The sequence below is a fragment of the Halichoeres trimaculatus genome, unplaced genomic scaffold (genome assembly GCF_033239565.1).
Source record: "Halichoeres trimaculatus isolate MK-OKI-2021-1 unplaced genomic scaffold, fHalTri1.1 fHalTri1_scaffold_14, whole genome shotgun sequence".
NCBI classification, from domain to species: Eukaryota; Metazoa; Chordata; class Actinopteri; order Labriformes; family Labridae; genus Halichoeres; species Halichoeres trimaculatus.
Window position 1 is genome coordinate 10,755,912 of NW_027437192.1, and position 24,525 is coordinate 10,780,436.

At 38.4% G+C, this 24,525-nt stretch overlaps 1 protein-coding gene and 1 long non-coding RNA gene across 7 annotated transcripts in view; both read left to right on the top strand.

Annotated features, from left to right (window-relative positions):
* LOC141802600 (uncharacterized) overlaps positions 1-1,925 on the top strand; it is a 36,413-nt gene extending 34,488 nt beyond the window's left edge. Inside the window, exon 3 of the long non-coding RNA XR_012599511.1 lies at positions 1,698-1,925. This is a non-coding gene — a long non-coding RNA (uncharacterized LOC141802600). The remainder of the gene's footprint in view (positions 1-1,697) is intronic.
* Positions 1,926-3,536: 1,611 nt separating this feature from the next.
* LOC141802710 (myocyte-specific enhancer factor 2D homolog) overlaps positions 3,537-24,525 on the top strand; it is a 32,476-nt gene continuing 11,487 nt past the window's right edge. For 4 of the 6 annotated variants that reach the window (XM_074686344.1, XM_074686346.1, XM_074686347.1 and 1 more), the window contains exons 1-8: positions 3,537-3,731; positions 13,981-14,382; positions 17,921-18,124; positions 18,361-18,498; positions 19,746-19,962; positions 20,415-20,471; positions 21,233-21,414; positions 23,531-23,560. In XM_074686344.1, coding sequence (XP_074542445.1) covers positions 14,329-14,382; positions 17,921-18,124; positions 18,361-18,498; positions 19,746-19,962; positions 20,415-20,471; positions 21,233-21,414; positions 23,531-23,560 — 882 coding nt within the window. In that variant the 5' untranslated portion in view covers positions 3,537-3,731; positions 13,981-14,328. The remainder of the gene's footprint in view (positions 3,732-13,980; positions 14,383-17,920; positions 18,125-18,360; positions 18,499-19,745; positions 19,963-20,414; positions 20,472-21,232; positions 21,415-23,530; positions 23,561-24,525) is intronic. The other 2 variants (XM_074686345.1, XM_074686349.1) reach the window with 1 other exon arrangement.

A 24,525-nucleotide genomic window follows, 5' to 3' on the forward strand; every position in this document is an offset into this window, starting at 1 on the left:
TCTCCCTCTCTCTGTCTGGTAACACTTGACTTTCACTTCCTCCATATCATTTGATAACTCCTACCTGGCATCTACAAGTATAAATTGCAGATACAGTAGCTGTGTTAGCACCACATATAAACAACATCCATTTTGGTTGCAGAAACTGAATCTGAAATATGGCCACTGCTCCTGAGTACTCACCGTGACGAGCAGCTTCACAGCTAAATGGGATCATAAAGAGTACAACGATGGCAGAATGGAGTGAATGTGGGAGGCAGTGTGGAGTGTGTGTGGGCAGCACAGAGGGGGAGACCTGCATGGAGAGCACTCTGCTGTGTTTTTGTCATTACCACAGTGACTGTAAAGCCCATTTTCAGGTATACAGATGGGATCTGATGACCTCTCAGGTGTGCAGAGCTGCCATCTGTTCAGGTCACACATGTTGAGCAGGAATCCTTTATGACTAAGCCTGCTGATTGTGTAACTCCAATCTCTGTATCCAGGGATATTTACCACTCTCAACTGCACTTTGATTTTGTCTTAAGAAAAATATATCTGAGAGTAAGCACCATACAAACAAAGATCTTACCATGTGCTGTAAACTGGTGAAATAACGTCGAGAAACCCTTACTCCTGCTTACAGGAGGAATCTTATTCTCAACAGATGTGCAACAAATCAAACTACAAAAATAGAATCACAGAGTAGATGGAGTACAAACTACACAAAAGACCCATTTTAATCCCTCTTTAAGTTATTGATATAATCCTGGGTACAAAAAACAGCATTGTTAGATTAGATTGCCCCGAAGGAAGAACATTGATGAGGAAGATTCAGTGATAAATTCCTATGTCCTCTCAACTAATCTCTCTCTTCTGAAGGGGTTTAAAATTAGACCTTGATGGTTTTAGATTTTCCCTTATGTTTGATTCATTTAGAATTTGATTTTGCAGCGAGCAGCATATCAGCTGAAGTGCATCATAGCTGTGTTTTTGGTGTTTATGTGAGGTTTGCTGTCTACCTGAAGGATACTTGAGCAGAGCAGGCGCTACTACTTAACCAGCCGTACTGAGTGATCTGCAGCCACAACACTGAACAATCCAGGGATTTTAACTGTAACGTTTCCTTCAGCTGGTGTGAGCCTTTAACAGATGCCCACTCTGTTCTCTTTTCAGGGGCCTGAGGCCAATTCTTCCAGAGTTTCTCTGGCTGAACTTTGCTGCCTCATCTCTCTGCTCTCTGTAACCCGCTTTTCACTTTTTGATGTCTGCCTCTGGACACCGTTGTGCTACAGACTTTAAGTTTTTTAACTCACCGCTGTACTTCATTCGGATGACTTCTGTGAACTTCTCAAAACTTTCAGGTCATCGCAAGATTCTTGCACTCCAGGCGTTCAGGTCTCTTTGACACGGTTTCTTTCCTACGTGCACCAGAGCTGACCTGGTTCTTCTTCTCCCCTGCTGCTTATTCTGGTCAGCAGTGGTGTCCAAGCCTGAGTTTAGTGTTGTAAGATCTGTCTGTGACTCATCTTTGTGCCTATTTGTAGCTAGTGGGTTTGGAGGCAACAAATCAAGCCAGTCTTTGATACTGTGTTTCTAATCCAAGATGTCCCTGATGAGGCATTTTTCCAAAGTGTCATGTGTTTTATCTCTGTCAGCCTCTCTATTCCCAGTAGTCCACAGCACCGGGTCTGATACAGCATTTGTTTTTAAACTAGGACACAAGTCTGCCTGGAAACCCAGAGGAGAGAAGAGTGATACAGCCAGCACGTTACTGGAAATGTTTTAATGACTGTATTTTACCTGCTTAGACCAGTGACTGACCTTGCTTCATCTTTCTTCCATCACCTTGTAAACACTGATCCAGACTTGGGGGGGAAAGGTTTATAATAAAAAAAAAAATCACTTTTTTGCTTTTTTGCAAAGTTAAAAAATTGTAATTTCTGTTCCAGCTCATAATTCTCAATAAAAACGCAGAATACTGGTACATTTAAGTATTTTTGACACAAACAAATGTTGTTACAGGGCGTGATCTTTTCTCTTTTTCTTTTCATACCAAGATTAAACATGTGATTAACATTATGATGATGGTATACGCTGTTTTATCTTTGTGTGAAGCTAAGCTAAGACACTACTGGTTTGACCATTATGTTTGGCATTCTGAAGCAACAGTTATGTCCATCTCATTTTGCAGCTGTTGGATAAGACAGTTAAAGAGAGTCAGGAAATGTGGGTAGAAGGGAAGACATGCTGCAAACTGTAAAGGCCATGGTGATGAACCAGCCAGCCAGCAACTGCTGCAACTAGCACTAGTTTCTCCATACGGGGCGCATGCTTCAGTAACCCAACTATAGATATGTTTATTGAACTATGAAGTTCATGAAAGTTGTAGCAAACCTACAACTCTTATATACCAGTGGTAGCACAATAAATCTGGTACAACCATGGGTTCCTGAGCCTCACACAGCAGATGCACAAACACAGCTGTCAGTAGGCTAACTAGCTACAGCTGCCCGCAGACCCTTCTGAAATAACATCCTGAACAGTAATGACATGTTTCTTTGACTGACATGGACAACTCAGAGCTCTCCATTAAGTGTCACAAACTCCTTTTAAAACATCTAAAGAAACAGAATTCATTGCAGAACCCTGAATACTAGAAGGGACATCAAATTTGATGGTAAGCATTTCACATTAATGTGATCAGCCGACACTAAGTTACTGAGTTACTAATTAGCTATTGTCAAACCATTGAAAAAAAAATTAAACATTAGATTCAAGTAGGATTAGGGACTTGTATAAAGGAGCATATAGGCCCAAGTAATTCTAGCCTACACATTCAGTGTTTTCATCTGGCCCTGTAATCTGTGAGATTATCTTCATACTGAGGTTGCTTGATTGGCAGATTATGATTGTTGCATATGCTTAGTAGAAAAAAATGTCATATTGTAGTTAATAAAATACTAAAAGGATATGTGCATGCCATACCGCATAGTCTTTAATGTAATATGGAATCCCACAATTGAGGGATTTTATGTATTTTTGACCCATCACGATTGTTTTTATGTCCCCAAATTAACGCCACAATATATGAAAATCACATGGTGACTTTATGTCCGTAGATATTTTAACTCGATGTATTAACGTCTGTCACCATAACCATAACAAGGCCGGTGTGAAAAAGACGTTTCAGTCCATTTCTCTTTTTTGATGTCTCCTACAGGCTGTAACGGACGGTTATTTGCTGTTTATATGTCTGTGGCAAATGTAACCGTAAAAAAAACAAATGGCCAAACGGGCTCTCGTATGGAAAGCAGGCAGGGCACAGTGGGGCTACAGTGACATTTTCCCCACATGCAAAATCATGCAAAAGGTAAATACTGAGGCGGAGGGATACAAACACTATTGCAGAACATGGCCGTCACCTCCGTCATGTCCTCTCTTGCGAACCCGCCCCCTCTAGTGAGACTGCGCTATGATTGGACAAATGCCCCGCACGTCAGTTTCTCATTGGATCCCCGACGGGTCAATCACAGGCTAATGTCAATGACGTTGATCATACTCTGGGTTCACTGTATCGCCTGGGTGGACAGTATAGTTACTTCAACATTAAATGGAATAAAATGCCGTGGATTCACGTAAATAGAGACGTTGCCTAATCGTAATTAATTAATGCTTCGTAAACAAGACGGGTCGCCACTGGAGCGGGTGTCAGCAGGCCTATTTTCGGTTTTTATCAGCAATATTTCAGGGTAAGTGGAGTGATACATTTCCTTCCTGCGTCTTTTCCCTCGCACAAGAGGACAAACCTGCTTGCTTTATTATTTAAATACGGCAAAGTAACAAGAAACACTGTGCAGACGTATATCACTTAACAGAACAGCCCAAAACTGAATACATTATGTCCGTATTTTGATGAAAAGTAGTGCCTCTGTGCTCCAGCTCGCAGTTAAATGGAGAGGGTAAGGAAGGTAATGGCTGTCGGTCGACTCGTAACTTGAAAATTGTGAAATGGCCTGTTTAGTGTGGCTCGTCCCTTTGCTCTGGGAACCGATCCCGGTTTCGCTGTCTGAAAGTCGAGTATTTACTTCAAGGGGAAATCAGGACACACGATTTTGATAGCCATGTTAGCTTCCGAGCTGTCATATTAGATCCTGTAGGGTACCTGTCTGCCGTCAGTGGGCCTTCTCAGTCTTCAGACTCCCATCTGTCATACTGTGGAGGATCTGACTCTTTTCCTTTCTGTGCTTTAAAAAGAGGTCATGTTACCCCCATGTGGACCCCACATACCAGATCTAACATGGTCGGTAGTTGTTTAATGAGATTAAGGAGAAAAGGGCTAACTACACATAAGTGACCTATTGTTCAAAGCTGTTCATGCAGCTGCTTTTTCCCCTGCTTAGTAAGAGCCTCAAAATATTATTTTCCCCCAGTGGTTCAGATTTGTTTGATTTTATTGCTGGAACAGATTACATTTCAGACAAATAACACAAATATTTCCAAAGCTATGCTTCTGGAGTCAGGGAAATGGCATTTGCACGGCAGTATTTACTGTTTAATAAACAAAACATCACATTAGAAATTGTTGTTTGTTACTAAAGCTGTATGAACGCAGTGATTAGCCCATGCAGCCATGATTTTCTGTGCCATCACAGTGTAGATACCAAAGCTGCTGGGCGAGAAGTAGGCCATTTAGACAGAGTGATACCACCAGCATGTGTGCCATCCCTGCAGATGGATTAATATCAACATCTGTAGGTAGTACAGATGTTCCACTTGAGAGCATGCAAGATACGTTTCACCAATCATTTCCATAGTTACTATCTGATTTATTGAAATGTGTGATTTGTTTGCGTTTCCTGCCAAAGCTTGTTTTTGGTGAATCAAATCTACTTTCATTTTGTGTCGAAATTTCTCATCAATCCAAAAAATGGCTTTTGAAAAATATTTGTTTATCATTATGACCAACATGCCAGAAGGTATTAACAGAGGTATCTTATTGAAATCAAAACAGTGCTGTTGAAATGTTCAGCTCCTCACATGTCGGACTGTGAGCAAAGCTGGGAGTGGTGGATGAACAAAATAAAACTAACAGACATTTTATCCAACTCTTACATTAGGGTTTAGGTTTTGCAACTTTCTGAGTCTTGATACAGTTACCTTGGCTTTAGGATGAGCTGGTGACGATCCTGATCAGATCAGATACCAGTATTATTTTCAGATCAAAGAATCCCTAGTTTTGGATTGTAAGCCTCATTTGTCATGTATGGATCTGAAGTGTTTCAGGTCAGAGAGAGTCAAGTGAAAAGAAGGGGAACAAATCAAACATGGAAAACTGTTTGTTAATTGGGCACAGTGTTGGTAAAAGCATTACTCTTAAAGCAGCCTTGTAGATGAGATTGGCAAAATCACTGTAAAAGGGTTTAGGCATGTGTACAAAGCTGAACTTAATGTTATGTGGTGTTAAAGAAGCTTGGTGAGAACCTCAAAACTTTCATCAGATGTTTAGATGTTTGCAGAGGTTAACTAACAAGTTACTGCCAACAGTTGAACACTAGGGGAAATTAATTTGAATGCAAAGGCTTGTATTGGACATGAATCATCAGATTTGTTTATAGACTAAAAAGCCATGGTGACATCACGCATTGGTGAAGCCTGGTGTTTGGCATTATGGTGATAGCTAGCTCATTTTTGGAGCTAGAAGTGGTCTTTGAAATGCAGTGTATTGCTACGTTTAATTCTGGTTGACAGGTTGCTGTGGTAGTCATTTGTCACTCATAGTTAACCAAACTTGGAAACATGGCCTTCTTTACTTTAAATTCTACTGTTAGAAGAAGCAGAATAAATGTTCAAATGATCACCCTGGATGAGAGCATTTACCTAAGAGGAAACTGTTTAATAAGGTAATCAATTAACTATGATACATGGCTATTTCTTCATTTTTTATGACCAGACTTCTTTTCAAATGGCTGATATCAACCCCTGCTGGTCAATATTGGGAACGTAGGTTTTCTTAAAGTAGTGTGGTTCCGGCAAGATATTTTCTTAAACAATACTTTATATGTTGTGTGGTTGTGGCTAAGGATGCACCGATCCAACTTTTCTGGTTCCGATACCAATACTAATACCTGGGCTTAGGTATCGACTGATACCAATACTAATTCCGATCTTATACCAGCGTTAGATAATAACCTGAGGATACCAATCTAACCTTGGGGGTCACCGATACACCGACAACCGATACCACCGAAAGGTATTGGTGCATCCCTAGTTGTGGCAAGAGATTGGCTGGTTCTCATGACATAACCAGCATTTTGTTGATTTAATGGTTATGGCTGATAACTTCACTCACAAGGCTCATTAAAAAATCTGCAGGCAGTCCCCATAGTGTGGCTGCTGTCGAGCATGCTAGTGCTTTCCCTTGTGTCCATCTGGTTGATTTCTTCTAACCAGTAGTTGGACAGGACTCCACCACGAAGTAGAGAATTATTAGAGCCCGACCGATAGGGGATTTTTGGGGCCGATGCCGATACTGACACTTGGGGCAAAAAAAAGCCGATATCCAATATATTGGCCGTTATCTGATATATCTGCTGTTATCTGATATATCGGCTGACATATATAATAAAGTCATTGATATTCACATGATATATACTGTATATGAACATAAATTATTACAATACCCATATGATTCAAGACAGAGACAGAACACTGTTGAATTAAAACAAGGAACTTTAATTATAAAACTGTCAACATAAGAACTGTAGTGTAAACCAATGATAAATAAGAACAAGCTGTAAACACAATAATAAATAAATAAGTCAAACTTTAAACACAGTAAGTAGAAAAAAAAGTCAAACTGTAAACACACAATGAGCAACTTACACCACGTTAAAACACCATATTATAGTCTGACATTAGATAATGGTGGACTTGTGAATTAACAGTAGCATTTATCTCCGTTTATCTCACAAAAAATTTTGGCCGATTTTGATTATCGGTGACAGGCATAATCAGCCCGATTAATTGGTCGGGCTCTAATTATTACTTTACTATAACATAAAAAATGATAAATCTATGTAAAAAAAAACTACTGGATGAAAAACGGTAGCTCCATCCACATTAGGACAGGTGACGTGCAGCGTCTGAATGATTGGTTGGTAGATTAAATCTCTGCCAGTGGACTTCCTTATCAGGGTATCTTTGGAATCAGATAAAGTTTCTCGTGAGAGTATTTGATAGATGTATTTGAGGGTAAAGTACATCAGTATTTCTTACGATTTCTTGTCCTTAATTTTGGACAATTTTCAGATTACTGCTCATGAGTCATAAATCTTCTCCTACCCCGTGTTCCTCATTGCTGTCAGGTTAAATGTTGATGCAGAGTCACAAGTCTGTGCGAGAGTAAACAAGCGCTGTCCATCTTTGGGGTGCTGAGATTGAGCCATTAAGACTGTCCTAAAGCCCTGTCTGAGAGCCGTGGAGGGGCAAACCCCACTGCTAGTCACGTTTGAGGCTCGGACCATTTATCTCAGGGCTTTGGCACATTTCATTGGCTAGTGCATAATCCGCTAAAGGTCACAGTCACTAATTACGCTACTCCAAAACAGACAGATGCCTACCCTGAGCTTGATTGCCCTGTCCTTCATCAGAACAATATTCAAAGGTTGCATAACCCTCACTTGGACAATTTGAACGACATGTGCGTGGCTCGTCAGAGTCACCAGACGAAGATAATGAGCAGAGTCACTTGTTTCCACCACTCTTATCCATATGTGTCTTATACTTAAAAAAAATGGCATTTTCTGCTTCTTGTCCGTCCCGTTTATCACTGAACGAGTTGGTTTGGCTGAAAGCACTTTTAGCCAAGCGGCGACCTCATTATCTCGGCGTCCAATCAGTCCTACAGCCAGCTCCTAATTGAGCCATCAGCGCCTTGAGGGGGGAAGAGGAGGGATGAACGTGTCAATTACAGTAATGAGGGGCAGCCATGCAGAGGGCAGTCAGGGGGACGGAGGCCAGACAGAAGCCTTGAAGTGAAGCCCAATTCTTGTCAATTCACGGCTAATCAAAGATATTATGGTAGCTTGACAGTAGTAAAGTTACTGGAGTCAGGAAAGGGCGCTTTTTAATCATTTTTCCTCCAACAGTGGAATGTTCCTGACTTGCTGTGGTAATTGTTTAGAGTTGATGTCTTGCGGTTACATCAAATCAATTACCTATGATGGAAGCACTGCGGTAAGTAAAGACATAATGTATGAAAATCTGAAGTAAATCACATCATACATGATTATCTCTGCAGGCTATCCCTCTTAGTTGTCTGTGTGTGTGTAACACAGGTGTTCAAAACTTAACATCATATACATTTTAAGGTTCCTCTCACCGCTGCAACCCAGGAAATAACTTTCAAAGACCAATAAAAAGGCAAATGTACTCTTGACAATTCTATGGAATGAATTAAGAAATAAATCTCTTCTTTCTTAACCTTTCCTTACTGAGCATGCTTATATTCAAAGAGTACTTCAGTGGCTACAAGAGGTACCATGACAAATTGTAGGGAAGCTAATCAGAGCAAATTGAAGCCATAATTTAGAGCTGAAACAATTAGTTGATTATAAGAGGCTATTATAGACGTCACATTGTCCCCTGGTACGTTTGGATATGTATTTGTTTCTTCTGTTAGACCAAAGATCCATGTATGGTCTCTGAAATATAGAATACTTGTCTTGTCTTCATTTGTCTTGTATTGTGTGTAAAAATCATAAAGTGTTAAAATCCGGAAGTCTTTACAATGATTTGTATAAATTCACAAATTACACCATTAGAGAAGTTTTAATCTGTCCCCAGTCAAAGGTAGCTGATTTTCTCTCTATGGATTGTGATTGCTTGTTGTCTCCTGCCGAACACTGAACAAAGACAATCAAGCCGTTTTATATTCGTTATTAAAACCTTTGATCACATCTGCTCCTTTTCATTTCTGGAGTAGTGTCAGGCCACAGTAGTGCCCCAGTTTCAGATAAACCTGTGTGCCCAATGCGCAAAAACTGTGAATGAGCCATGTTTTTCACCTATGGTATTTTCTGAAATTAGAGATAAATCAGTGCTGTAAGTATATCTCACATAATAAACGCTGTATGCCTAAGACTTTAAACTGAATGAACTGAGTTAGCAGTAAGAAACACTTGATTAATAATTCTTATCTGGCGTGATTTTGGGGGCTTTTGGACAGCTGAAGGGGGCAGCAGGACAAGCGACCCTGTAGCTTCTGAGCCAAACTGGTTCCCTACAAACACTAAACTCTGATTCTTACATTTGAAATTCAAAGACAGTGCTTTTTTAATGGTCTTTTAGTGAATACCTGACCCACTTTTCTCAAGTGAGTAATAGACTGATAACTATGTGAAGTATCCAGTCAGTGCAATCCAAACACCGGGTACGGCTGGCCAAAAAAACACGAGCTGTAATTATTGTGGTACAATTTTCTCTTCAGAAATTTAACAAATGCTTAACCTGTGAAAATGAGTAACAGCAACACTTACATAGATGAAATATTTTAGCTTGGTAGATCCCGACAAAAAGCAGAGCAGTGTGTACCCCAAATAGGGAAGGGTACCTTTCACATTTGAAACGATACAGAACCGATGCCCGGTACCTGGCAATCTGTAACGGTACCCATTGGTGCCAACTTTCAATACTTTTTTGCGTTTATGTGGTTAAAAAAAATATCAATTTGTTTAGTAATAAAATCTCATTTTTTTTAATTTAACACATTTACTCTTCAATTTATAACCTTGCAATGCTGTGTTCATGTCCAGCATGAAAAATGTCCTACACTTCCACTCCCTCACAGTCACAAAGATGCACTTAAGTACCTAAACATGGTACCTTTCGATTTTACGAGAATCGGTACCTAGCAATTTTGATCGTAGTACCTAATTTGGTACCCATCCTTAACCTCAAGCTGAGCTGATGTCACATTACCTGACACAGGTGACACAACAAACAAACTAATATCACTGGTCAAAACATAATGTTTTTGTCATCTTCTAATCAGATTAAATGTAAAATATCTTGACTTGTGAAAAGTAAGAATCTATGGACTGAAACTACAAAATAAACCTCATCTTATATAAAAAATATTAGCACTGTTCAAACTGAAGCTCATCAAAAATCTAGACCTAAGATTTAAGCTAATGAACTGCCTGGTTTCTTCAACTTTCACTCAGGGCTAGAAATCTGCCTTTAAGTATGAAAGAAGTAATGATTTGGTCTTTGCCTCAGCGGGTAAATGTTTGATGCAGACGGCTGAAGCGGCTGCCATTGATGCATTTCATGGCAGTGATAAATGATGCAGAGATTTCAGAAGTTGAACCTAACACGCTGGATTTTATTACAACTTCTGATTAATTCTCAAGCTGGACACTCTGAAGTGTTGAAATGTGGTTTGTGGTGGCCCCATGTGCACTCCACTGGCGTTTTCATATTTTCCGTCTGGCCTAACAACAATCCCACAGGAAAGCACGGACACAGAAGGGTCAAGACTGCAGGGAAAACTTAACACAACAGGGCTGAGCCTCTGTGTAGGAGTGAGAAGGAAGAGAAATAGTTTGTGAGCTGAAGATGCTGAAAATGTGGAGTGATTGGTTTGAAGCGATTTTTTTTTTTTGTCGTCAGTTTCTCTCTGATCTTGATTATTCAGGTGCTTTGTTGCCAGTTTTCACTGGAGCAGAGAGACTTTGAAGATTTACCCTTGGGATCCATTTGTAGCACAGTCTCATTTTCACAGGCAAACGTGTGTTATCTTTATTAAACATGTTCATAATCCTCTCCCTTTATCAAGGATATAAAAAAACTCACAGATCAGCCATTAGATAGACAAACAGAAAACATAATGAATGTAATTACATGAATTAATCCCAAAAAGAGCAGCATTGGTTTATGGGTTAATCAATCAAGAGAAATTAATCGCCAATATTTTGATTAACAATTAATCTTATTATAGAATTTTTATGCAGCCATGTCAACCAGCGGTAGAGTCATTTTTTTTTAAATACTAGCGTGCTAATTTTCATTGTGAAGTACTCAGTACATGAAGAGTTGGATTTTGCACTGGTGGGTTGACAAAAGAAGAGCTTTAGTGCATCTCTCTGGGCTCCAGAAAATTGTCTAAAGACCTGATTTTATAGGGATTTGAAAATGAAAGCTAGTTGCAGCCCTGTTTTAAAATTTTAGACGTCAGAAGTATGCAGTATGTAAACAAGGCTGTAGCTCAGCATCACTTCATTACAAACAAATCAGACAGTCTTGATGGATTTCTTTTTGGTTGTTACTGTTTTCTTCACAAGACAGAGATAGCATTGTTTGACTACAAACACTCCAACACTTGTGAAAATTAAGAAATAATGAAAAAGATAGGTAAATAAAAACATAGATAACACAAACAACAAATGCATTACAATAAAAAGTAACAATAAAATTACAAAACAATACTGAAATGAAATGAAACGAAAACCTAAATTAAAATAGTCAAAATAAACAGACAAAAATATGATGAATGAATAAATTCAATAAAAAAAAATACACAAGATACATGAAAAAAAATCCCAAAGAATTAGAAATCAAATTTGATACATAAAACTGAACTAAAAGAGATAAAAATAAATTAAATTAAGAAAAGTGAATGAAAATATAGTAAAAAATAAATGAATTAAAAAAAATAACTAAAAATTAAATTATAAATAACAAGAAATTTATTCTTGAAGTTACACCAAATAATTCTGTTTGTGTGATTAAAATTTAATAAAACTAATATTAATTAAATTAATTAAAAAAATGAAATTAAACATAAAAAATAGAATATGATAAAAATAAATATGCAACATAAAATAAAACACAATGGGAACTGGAAGATGCAAATATTTTAATATTTTAAAGAAATTACAAAAAAAGAAAAAAAAGTGACATGTAGGAAAGTAAATGAGAAGAATTTCTCATCAACAAACAGTCCACTACATAAACATAGCCTTACATGCATAAAAATACAGTAACAAGAGACAACACTCAAGAGATATAACAACACTCTATAAAGTCATGATAAAACAGTTTATGATGTTTGGTTTATAATGAAAACGAGTCACAGTGTGAAAATACTTCAGGTCAAGCTTCAGAGAAAAGCTCTTATTTGCTCTTCTTTTGTGTAGCCTCCATTGTGTCAAACATAAATCCTGTACTTATGTCTCTGTCCATTTATTGTGCAGATCACCTGATCACAGGAGGTCGTTTCTGAGCCACTCAGAGCTGTCAGGGTTGTTCTGACCTGTCCACTGTCTCACTATGACCCTCTTACTGCAGAGAGAGCAGCCTTTAACCATTGTGCCCTTTCTCAGTTATTCTTTCATTACCTTTCAAGCTATTCAAGAAGCACCTTCATCTATTCTCAGGCAGGCAGGCGGTCGCTTATTTTCACTAGAATCTCCAGGTTAAACCAGGGCATGTAACAAATGTATGAATTAAGTCAACCAGCTCAAACAAAATTTTGAATTACTCATCCTTGCTCTTTACATTTCCCAGGTCTCCTGTGGGTATTTTCAATTAAAAACCTTTAGAATTAAAATCTTTTATGGGTTTTGGTGTTTCCTTGACCGCTACAATCCATTCTTCTTGCTCATAAATTACTTTCAGTTTCTTTTTCATTTACACAGCAACCAACAGTGTTTATCATCGCATTTAAGAAACAGAACTCATCAACACTTCCATTCATTTCAGCTTCAGAGAACAGCTGATTTAATGCACCAGAGCAGCTACCTGACAACAATCAGCATCATACCTGACTGAGTTTAATTAATTGTTGAATTTAGAGTTGTGATTATAACTGCATGTCATAAACATCTGTAAACTTAAAAACTACTTGCTTCTAAACTTTCTAATATAAAATTGTTTATATTGAATCTATGTACAGTAAATTAAATCAAAACTTAGTCTTAGTGTTTGTGAGTAAAAAGTGATGTCTTCAGCATAGAGTGTGACCTGCTACATGGGTAAAAAGAGTGGTACATTCTTTTCGTCTCAAATCTTTAATTCATGCAGAGTTTGAAGAGCTCAATGCTTTATAATTCATTATTTGTCTATTATTTCTTATTTCTTATTCATGACTCTTGTCAAGGAGGATTTCAATGTATGACCATCAAAAAAAAACCCCAACCAAACAACTCTGAAAGATGTCTATTGACCTACTTTGGAGCCAGTCCAAATATGTGTAAAGCTATTTCTATGAAGCTTAAAGATACCCATGCTGCAAAAGTAACCATGTGATTTGTAACCGAACTGGCTCCTTTGTAAATTTGATGTTAAGTCTCCTTAAAAAAAAGTGTTAAATTAGCACTGGGACTCTCAATACAGTTATCCGTACAAGTTTATGTGGCATTTTTCTTTTACAAAGTGTTTTATGGATGGAGAACTGGGTTGTACTGCTGTTTTCTTTTTACTTAAAGCTCCTGTTAGGAGTTTAAGTCTGGTTGTGAAGCAGACTGAAATTATTAATAATGTTTCTGTATGATCTGAAATATCAAACTAGACCATTAAAGAGATGAGCCAGTAGAGCTGTTTGTTAAGCCTGTCACCAGCGGCAGGGGGTAGGCGTCACTAGATACACGTTGCTAATGCATTTTTTTTCACACAGGTTTGGTGATTGATACAATAGAGGTATAAATTGAAATTTGTGTGACTAAAAAGAAAAAATAGCAAAAACTCTGCTTTGCCCACAGGGTGTGCCAAATTTGACGAAATCCAAAAGTCCCTCACAGGAGCTTTAAGGTCACCAGAGTCTGTTTTTTAGTTTCATTTTCTCTCTACAGGCTTCTAGTAATTGGATCCTCTTTTAACAGATCTCTTTGATTGACTGCCCCCAGTGTCCCTTGTGCTGTCTTATCCTAAGTTTGTGTGATGTGTTGTGAACATGTGCGACATCTAAGTGACCTTTGTGTGTCTGTCTGTCTCAAACAGGAGAGGAGCGACGTCCTCTTACAGCACAGCAGCTGCAGGGAAGTTTGTCACTCTCGTCCCCGCGACACAAACTATGAACTGAGGCCCTCCGCTCTGTAACTTCACACGTCTCACTGCAGCGCCCTTGCTTCACTCTCACCGTCCGACAGTCGGAGGATTTCGACAACTTTGCCTCGCCACACCTGGGTAGAGAAATGTGTGTGTGCGTGCGTCCTCGGAAGCTGGACTGTGTCTGACTGTTTCTGGGCTGCAGTAAAAGGTCACGGGCTGAACTTCCTCTCTCGACCCCTGAGAGGCACCTCCACACTTGACTGACTACGACATTTGTGTCTACAACCACAAAGCATCATGGGTAGGAAAAAGATTCAGATCCAACGGATCACCGATGAAAGGAACAAGCAGGTGAGGCTTGGGTTTTCAAGTGTTTTTATGTCTTGTTTTCTAGAGTTATGAGGAACAAACACTTATTTCTTCTTTTATTTATTTTATTTTTATTATTTTATCACAATTTAACAACAAATTTACAGACAGACAAGCAAACATACACATGTACACACATATTCACATGTATATGTAAAAACAAAAAGGAGAATAGGGGAATGGTGCTATGCAGTGTTGCAAATGTTAAGTTCTTTAGTGCCCAAGAATGATTTTAAAATCCTCAAGGGTCATATCAGCCCACGGATTTACATGGTGGGAAGAAAGATGGCTGTTTGCTACAATGAAAGGCAAGAAATCAAAATAAAGAAAACAAAAAACTAAACTAAACAATAACATTACATACTCATATAGTTTTTCCAATTTTTTTGATTACAATTCACCTCTTCAAGTCGCTCATCTTAGAGAGAAAGCAAGTTATTCCATACATTGAATTTCTTTGAGCCAACACTTATTGTAGAGATTTTCTATCCCTACCTATATTCCCATGGTTTTACAGCTCAAAAACATCAGGTTAGAGCTTTACACTGATCATTTTTATTGTTTTCATGTAAAAATCACAGTAAAGGTTATGGTAAAACTTGTCAGAAATCAGAGTTGTTGAAATTACCTTTTAATAAGGTGTTTAAAATAAAAAAGGGTGACTCCTGAGGCAGTACTGTGTCCAAATTAATTTAGAGATTTAAAATAGTACCCTGAATAAAACCAATTCTAAGACGTAGCACACTTTAAGCACTATTATCATTTCAATTATTCAAAAAGTGTGGCTGTTAGGTTTATGACAAGTCTCAGATAAAACAGTTCATACTACTTTTAATTTTAATATTTAAGGTTTTTATTTCCTTCCAGCCTCGGGCAGATTTCAGATGGACTGAAATCTTTCCCAGTCTTTGTGTGTTCTCGCTCTGAAGCTGCTCCATTGTTGATTTAGCTCCATGCTTGTGTCATTGTCTCATTCAAATATGCACATTTTCTGCTCTGAAAGGTGTCAAATACTCAAAAGCTGGCTGTTGACAGGAATTTGCCTTTTTACAGCTCCATTTGTTGTTTCTTTTCTACACACACATACACACACACACACACACACACACACACACACACAAGTCTTCACTGTGTGAGGTTGCAGCCACACTTCACAGCGGGGAGGCTGTCGGATGGACGAGACGAGTTGTGAGTCCTGCCAAACAGAGTGCTTTGTACCATCGCTGAAAGAAGGAGTTCATTTAGGGTTTCATCGCGCCACACACTGTTTCCATCCTCTCAGCCCTCCACATGTTTGTCTTTGTCATGTCTCCTTCAGAAGTGACTCTTAAATCTCAGATGTGTCGCACACTACTCTGATTGCTCTGATTGTTGTGATTTCACATAAATCCATAATCACAGCTCCGCAGCTCCTTCCTAGTGACTCTTGGTCTCCTCCCTGACCAAGGTCTGTCTTGTTTTCTCAGTTGGGTCGGATGAGTAGTCAGGCAAAAATGTCTATTCTGTATTTTTAGGGTTTTTCCTCTGTTATCACTGTTTTCGAGAAACACCAGGCATTCTTTTGGTTTAGTTTTAATTCCAAATACATCTCCTTGAGCTCAGGCTGACCATGAACTCCACAAACTCATCCTGGAATTTTGTTTTACAGTAGAATAACAAACGCCCTGCAATTTGTAGCATCGGTTACATTTTCTTGTGACATAAGAAGTTGAGAAGAATGTCTGTGCAGCATAAATAGAGGAGCTACTTTTTTATTTCTCATTCTGATTTAATGAAGACGATAAAAATAAAACGTTAGTACTCTGAACATGTTGGACAGAGAGGGGTAAAACAAGAATGAGATCAAAAAAACTTTATATTTTAAGTCTCTGCAAACAAACTGAGGGAAAAACGATAAGGTAAAGGTAAAAAAGATTAATCCTGTCTTTAAAAATGTATTTTAAGTAGTGGTGGGACTTGATTAAAAAATTAATGGAATTAATAATGCCATTTGTAATTAATTAATCGTAATTAATCACATTTTAATCACATCAATATTCAATACAATATTCACGATGGAGATCATCGAGAGGATCAAAGGATGGAGCGCCCGAGATGAACACGATCAAAAAAGTTTATTTCTATTTTTTTGACCAAAAACAGGAAGAGAGACATAAAAGAAGAGAGTCCACTCTTCTTAAGTAACTTTGGTGTTTACATGGTCAGAGGAAACATTATTATTTGGGTCTTAAAGGATCATTCAAGATGCTCTAAAAATGTCTGGCAGCCAATGAGTTAATCTTGCGTTGATTTTTATAACACGTTAATGTGCAGTGTAATTAATTAATCTAATTAACGCGTTAAAGTCCCAGCCCTAATTTTAATACATTTAAAGTTTGTTTTCAGGTGTTGAAATTAGGCAGCAGACTCATTACTGTGAGTCTTTATTGTAAGAAGTTCTGAATTGTGCATCCTATTTTTTTTTGTCTATGGTGCCACAGTGAGATCTCTAGTCTTTAAGTGCTGAGGCTTTATGAGCATTCAGAACTTAAATGAACCCAGAGACATCAGTCAATAAATGTGTCCTTGAAACTAAACACTTTACACTTTAAGTCCCATTCTGTTAATTTGAAGTTACTCAGTGCAACTTCAAAAGCTCAACGTTTGACGCCTCATTTCATTGAAGTGCAAATACTCATGAGTCAAAAAACTCCCTCAAAAAGGACGCTTCATTAATGATGCTGAAAAGTGACTGCACTGTGTTCCTGTTTGTGTTTTAACGGCCAAAGAAAGTTTTCTTTTCCCAATAACGTTTGTGATTCATGTGATGTTACATACAGTATACTTGAAAGATTACACACAGGTCATCATCCTTATTTATTCATTTCGAATGTGTGATTTTAAAGTCTGGATCTTTTTTTGAGCTTTTCTGTTATACTGATATCAAATCAGAGTCAAGGGTCTGGAAACAGAGAAACTGGTTCAATACACACACAAAAAAATCAGCTTGTGCTCCTTTGTTTTTTAATTCTATTAAATGTACAATGAGTATTTAAAGAGGGGGTAATAGACTTTCCCAAATTTTAAACATGTGAATGAAATAACAATTTAACAGCCTCATCCTTAAGACAGCACAAACTCTTCATGAGACCTCTTGACATGATGACATCATCACATAAGGTTTTCTTGACTGGTTCATGACACGTCAGAGGGGTGTGCCTAAAATACTACAGTCTGTCTATAGCTCTTACAGACCTCTAGAGGCCTGGTCAGTCAGAGAGAAGGGGGTTTGTGGAGTAAGAGGCCTTAAAGAGACAGCAGCTAAAAGGGTTTAAAATAAGTTTGAACAGAGGCTAAAATAAGACTTTTCTAAAACACATCTGTAAAAAAAATTTTTTTTCAAGCTTTAAATCATGTAACGTGCTTGTAGGGGCTCCAGAAAAAAAAGCACAATACCCCCTCTTTAAATTATGTACCAGAAAAACATCTCACACAGTTTTCCTTTCTCTTCTCCCCATTGCGGTCTTCTGTCCTCTCTCAGGTGACATTCACAAAGCGAAAGTTCGGCTTGATGAAAAAAGCCTACGAGCTGAGTGTTCTGTGTGACTGCGAGATCGCTCTGATCATCTTTAATCATGCAAACAAGCTGTTCCAGTACGCCAGCACTGACATGGACAAGGTCCTGCTCAAATACACAGAGTACAACGAGCCTCACGAGAGCCGGACCAACGCAGACATAATCGAGGTAATCCATCAGCAGGGGTGTTATTGTTGAAGCAGAGAATCTCAGAGAAGAAGGGTGTTTTTTGATGTAGTGTGTCCAATTAAACATTTTGGATGACTAAAAAAGAAGTTTCACCAGTTTTAAGAAGTTATTTTTCTGACGGGGATTGTCTAATCAAAGTGTCTGATACACAATTACTGTTTTGGGGTCTGGATTGGGTTTACATTTTCTCTTCTGTAAATTATGTATTTTTACAGACTTTAAGAAAGAAAGGCTTCAACGGTTGTGACAGTCCAGAGCCGGACGGCGAGGACTCCATCGACCAAAGTCCTCTAAATGATGACAAGTACCGCAAGACCACAGAGGATCTGGATGTCCTCTTCAAACGCTACGGAGTAAGTCAGCCTACCAGCCAGCGCTGGTTTAACTCAAATGTTTTTGATAATTACTGTTTTTGCTGCTTCTTCAAGTGTTTTCAGAGTTGTTGGTCAAATATTTCTGTTATTTTCCTGTTTGCTTTGGTGGCTCACAGGAAACAGCATCTGGTGTGAAGTTCCTCTAACACTCAGTGGCTGCTTCACACTTTTTTTTTCTCACTCTGAAAAAGCAAAACTTTTGATCAACACAGAAGTCAAGAAGGGATAAACACTTGTTCAGACACAGTCATGTCTGACCATTTAAAAGGCAACTTTTCAAAGGTTGAAGACTCACTGCAAAAAAGTGAAATCTTATGAAGTGTTTATGTCTTATTTTAATTAATTTTTGTCTTATTACACTTGATATGAGTCAGTCCAGAAAAATGTATTGTGAGGTCTCAATTGCTTGTGACAACTAAAAGATATCTGCCAATGGAACAACAAAAAAATTGTTCAAAGATTTGCTTAAAAACCAGAATAATGTCTTGATACACGTTACTTTTCTCTTCTTCTATGGGCAACTTTTTTTTCTACTTGTTTTATGCAATTCAGACCTCATTTTTGTCTTTAAATAACTTGAAACGACCTTCTTCTGGACTAGTCAGGTGATTGTGGCTCATATTAAGTCTGAAAAGACATTTTTCACTAAAAGTAAGGCAAAAACACTTGATAAGATTTCATATTTTTTTCAGTGTGATGCTTTTAAGTTTTAAAACTCAATCAGTTCTCTTTGAAAATATCTGACTTATATAATCCCAGTGTCAATGAATATCTGTTTATGTGAATTAATGCTGATTGAATTAAGAGCTAAGTGACCTCTCTCATAAAAGAGGCATAAAAAAATGTTAAAGTTTATTAAAGTTCAAAGACACAGTGCTTTACACAAAACAAAAGTATAACAACTACATAATAAAACAGACCTAATAAAAATAGCTAAACTTTATTTATATTTACACTAAATTTTTGTGAAAGTAATTTTTTATGTCTGACCCTTTTTTCTGAGCTTCAAAAATGCTCCATGCAGGTTTTGATGAGTATTTAACTTGTTTATTTTATTTGTAAAGTGTACATGCACAACATTTACTGTTACCGTATAATGCATGGTACCTGCTAGCTCAACGCTAATCTACACCTGCGCTTAACAAAACTCGACTACATGTATTAAAGTTTCAGTTTTGTTTTTTTGTTGCTTAGCACTCACGTAAAGCGTCTTTCCGTTTCTGCAGCAGACGGCGGCCCCGCCCCAGACGTTCTCTATGCCGGTCACCGTCCAATCGTCCAATCAAAGCACACTGCAATTCAGTAACCCTGGCAACGCACTGGTAACTACCTCCTATGTTACATCATCGACCCTCACGGATACCCACCTCCTGTCGCCACAGCAACCGGCTCTTCAGAGAAATACGGTTTCTCCTGGGTTGCCACAGCGACCAGCCAGTGCAGGTGAGAATATCATCAGAAACAGGCGGTTGATATCTGACCAGACTTTTAACGGGTTTTAAGACACAGTAACAAACTTCTGAGGTGACCTGCTGCATGAGGGGTGCATCGCTGCGTTAGTGTAAGCTGACTGAGGATGTTTTTCATCATTAATCAAAGGGAAGTGTGTGTCTAGCTCCTCGTCATTGCATGTGAGGAGCTGATGAGCTCCCCAAGGTGTAGAGCAAATTCCTCTGCAGTGTGTGACATGTACTGATGCTTTTAGTAGATTAATGATCTGCATATGAGTAATATTTACATCACTGGAGGAGATGCTGCTACTTTCTTATGACTTGATGTAAATGAAAAACCTAAAACTAAACCACAACAAAAGTCTGTCTATCACCCCTTTAGTCTGTGTGTCACCTGTAAGAGGGCTGTTTTTATTCTAAATACTCATCTCTTTATTTTTATAGGAGCACTTCTTGGCGGTGACCTGAATAATTCAAATGGAGGATGCCCAAGTCCAGTCCGTGAGTCAAGCTACAGACTGATTTACTGTTATTTCATTGCCTCTTTCTCTTTTCTGTGAATGAAGGGAATAGAGCATTGAACGTGCCATGAGTTTGCGAGTCTTATTCCATTTGTGCGAACAACTTTCTGTCCCCACACGTTTGACCCTGACCCTTTACATTTAATTTACTCATAGTAATGATTTTATTCACATTTAGTAAGAGTTAGATTCAGGCTGCCACCAGTATCAACAAACGTGCAGAAATCCTGTCACTAATCCTCAGACGTGCAGTCAGCTTTACAGACCACATTGTGGATCTTCATATTTCTCTGTTTTTCTTCAGTGTTTTTCCTGGAAACTAACTCAGTGTCCTCATTTTTTTCTGATATTCAGTGTCAAAATGAAAAACCTGATTGAAGTTATTAGCTCCAAAATGAGATTTATTATTTGAGCTCAGGTTGACGTTTCAAAGAAAACATTGTTTAAGATTTAAAAAGAAGGAGTACATTTTGTCTAGACATCATGTCCAATCACCACTGACACAAAAATCATCTTTGTAGCTGTTATCAGATTGGATTTTTACTCCTGATGACAAGGCTTTCAAAGCTTTATTACTTCTCCGATGACATGTCTTTAAATTAGAGCATCTCAGAATAGCATAAAAGAAAGCATCGGAGGATTATTTTAACACAGCTCTTCAGTGAACACACTCTCCGCCTGTGTTCACCTGTTTGATTTTCTTATTGATTTCTGTCCATTCACACCTCTGTCACCCCGCAGCTAATGGATACACCAGTGCCAGGGCCTCCCCAGGCCTCCTCACTGTTTCCAACGGCAACAGTCTGGGGAAAGTAGTTCCGGCCAAATCTCCACCCCCACCTCCGAGCCCCCAGATGGTCAACAGCCGCAAGCCAGACCTCCGAGTCATCACCTCACAGGGCGGAAAGAGCCTCATGCAGATGGTGAGCTCAACCAGGCAGAACTTGTGATGTTTAGGTGCTTTAAGTGAACATTTTCAACCACCTGCAATGAAAAGTGACACTTTTCTCTGTTAACACGAGGGATATGAGAAAACACAGATCTTGTATTAACCAAGAGACGTGAATCCAGAAAAAAAGCAACACAAAAGGATAAAATTGTTTTCATTTAATCTGAAAAGAGGCCTTCACTTTGGATTGAATGAGATGAAAACCATTCGAAAACATTCAGAGCTGATACCGACGTATCAAATGAAATCTAAGAACTACACAAAGATAAACAGGCTGTTGAAGGCTGGCATCATTTCTGTGTTTTTAGTAAAAACCCATGAGCCAAGATTTGTGCTCTCCCCTCAGTGTTCAACATCTCATTATTTACTCTGGCAGACTTAGTGAGGTCCTGGATGAATCAGCCGACTCCCACTGACACACTGATGAGATTTCTGGTAACCTTTTGAACTGAGCATGCTCCCGTGTCAGCTTGTAGCCTGTGTGACGAAGTACGCGAACCAACACCAGCATCACCAGGTCGTTATTCCCCGTTAGACCTGAAGTTTGTTCATGACCTTAGAAGCAGAAACAGTGTCCCAATGAGGTTTGTTCAATATCTGCTGCAGGAATTTTGATCATTTCACACTGTTTCCTATGGCAGATGGAGTCAACCTGTGTGTCATGAGAGTATAGATGATAAAATGTGTTTTGTGCATTCTTAACCTGCAGTACTCTTATGTTCACAGCGAATTAAACAAGTTTTATATGAGAAATGAGCATCATAAGCATTTTAGTGTCTCTCAGCTTATTGTTTTGGTTGTACAGCTGAAAGCTTGATGGTTTTCATTCAGGAAAAAGAAACATATCACTGTATTCTACCTGCCCAGCTCCAAGTGATAGACAGACACAGTTAGCAACAGGCAGGTGGATGTGTCGGGGAGTCTAGGGTCTTAAAGGAGGATATTTCCTCCAGGATTTTGTAAACATATCTCAGAGTCCACTGACTGGCAACATGACTGCCAGGAGTGATGAGCAGCTTATCAAAGCAACAGCGAAGAGCTGCAGATATCTGTTTAAAGATGTTAACTGAAGCTAATTTATCAGAACACTCATGGACTCTTGGATTGCATTACAGCAACTGTGTTTTTCCTCTCCGTACCTATATACTGCCAAAGCCACTGGAAACCAGAATGTTTCCTTTACAGTTCTGGTCCCACACCTGCAAAGTTTTTTTTATGTTTTATTATTTTCAGAACACCAAAAATTAAGCATGAGTGTCAATGCAATCATAAGGAAAGCAGAGACATTGCTAGCAGCTTAGCCGTTGAAAGAAGCAAGTTTTTGAAGTTTTTTGCAGGTTTAAAGGTTAAAAACGCTTGAAATTGAAACTAGGGATGCACGATATTGGATTTTTGCCGACATCTGATATGCCGATATATATCGAAACCCCTTTTGGCTGATACCGATACCGATAATCACAAGTTTGTTTGTTTTTTTCACTGTAAAGAAAGCTAAGTCTATCCTGTACTGGAATTTATATGTTACTCTAATTGTGACAGTCTTATTTGTTTAAGAAACACACATAAAACAAGACAAAAAAACATTTGATTTTACCATAAATAAGAAATGTATTATTTTTTCAAACTCAAGACATCCAGTATTGAAATACAGAAAAACAATTTCTTTAGATCACATGAACTTTAAATGTACAATGCATTTTTAAACATAACCAAGTTGCATTTGATTATTTTAGAGCTACTGTAACAACCTGGTGACAGACACAGAGCTCTGCAGTGCAAATAAATAAAGTGCTACATATTATTTAAGGAGCTTATTTTTCAGATGGAAAATAATAATAATCCTAACTGAATAGCACCTTATCGGCTGTGCCTATCGGCAGAAATTTTCATATCTGCCGATACTGATAAACGTGTTTTTAAGCTTTTATCAGCCGATACCGATATTGTGCCGATAATACCGTGCATCCCTAATTGAAACCATTAAAGAACTATGCAGTACAGCTTCTAAAACTCACATGAATGTTTTAACGAATTTATCTACTTTATCTATAAAACAGAGTTGTAACTTTCTCTGTCACCACCCTTTGCAGACAGAGGATGAGCTGGATTTGGTAAACGAGGTGATTTTTTTTCCTCACGTCAGTCACTGGCATGAGTTGATGGTTATCGAATGTCTGACATCGTTAGCATGGTTACGACACCGTAGAGGAGTTCCTCATTGTTTTGGTTTCTCTTCACTGACATAACTTGGGATACAGCCTGTCGTTCCCAACCTGACTGCATGCGGTTCAGGACTCATGGTTGTGTTGTTCCAACATTTTTAGCGTGTTAGGATCATGTTTTTTCTCATTGATAATGTAGAATAACCGCTCTGTGTTTTGGCAGAGCTGTCAAAAAGTTTGAAATCAGGTTCATTTATTTCATCGTATGATGTCACCTATAGCATGGTGCGAAGAGCCACAGAGCATGTACCCTGTTCACTTACACTCACACCAAGATTCATTATCACCTTTCACCAAGACTTCAAGTAGAGGTGTTTAAAAACTTACTTTTAAAAAATTACATTAAAGGCATTTCCATTTATAGTGATTTTGTGTCTTTCTGCAACAAAACCTTAAGTTCTCAGCATTTGAGGATTTTTTGGCTCCTTATCTTTATGTTTTATTCTTGTTAAAGACAAGCTGTGTTCATTTACAGTCTAAATCGGTCCATCATCTTTAAAATATTTGGGCAGTCAACATTCAATACTAGTATTCCTCAGCATACAGACGTCTTAAAAAAATGTGCAGAGAGAAAATAAACATATCAAACGAGTTGAAATTAACGTTGGTTCAGTTTCCTGATCGAGAGAGCGTGTTATCCTGTAAAATCTCAATTACTGCTACATTCAAGCTGAATTCAGACTGAGAGAGGACAGCGCTGATTGTCCATCCCTTTAACACTTCCTCTCAAAGTTGATGGGCAGGAATCTCATTTTCCAGAGACTAGTGATTCATTTTCATCACCCTCACCCTGCTGCCCCGCCTCACTCCTTCACAAAGGCAGTTAATTGAATCTGGCCGTCTCTGCGGTCTATCTCCCCCCT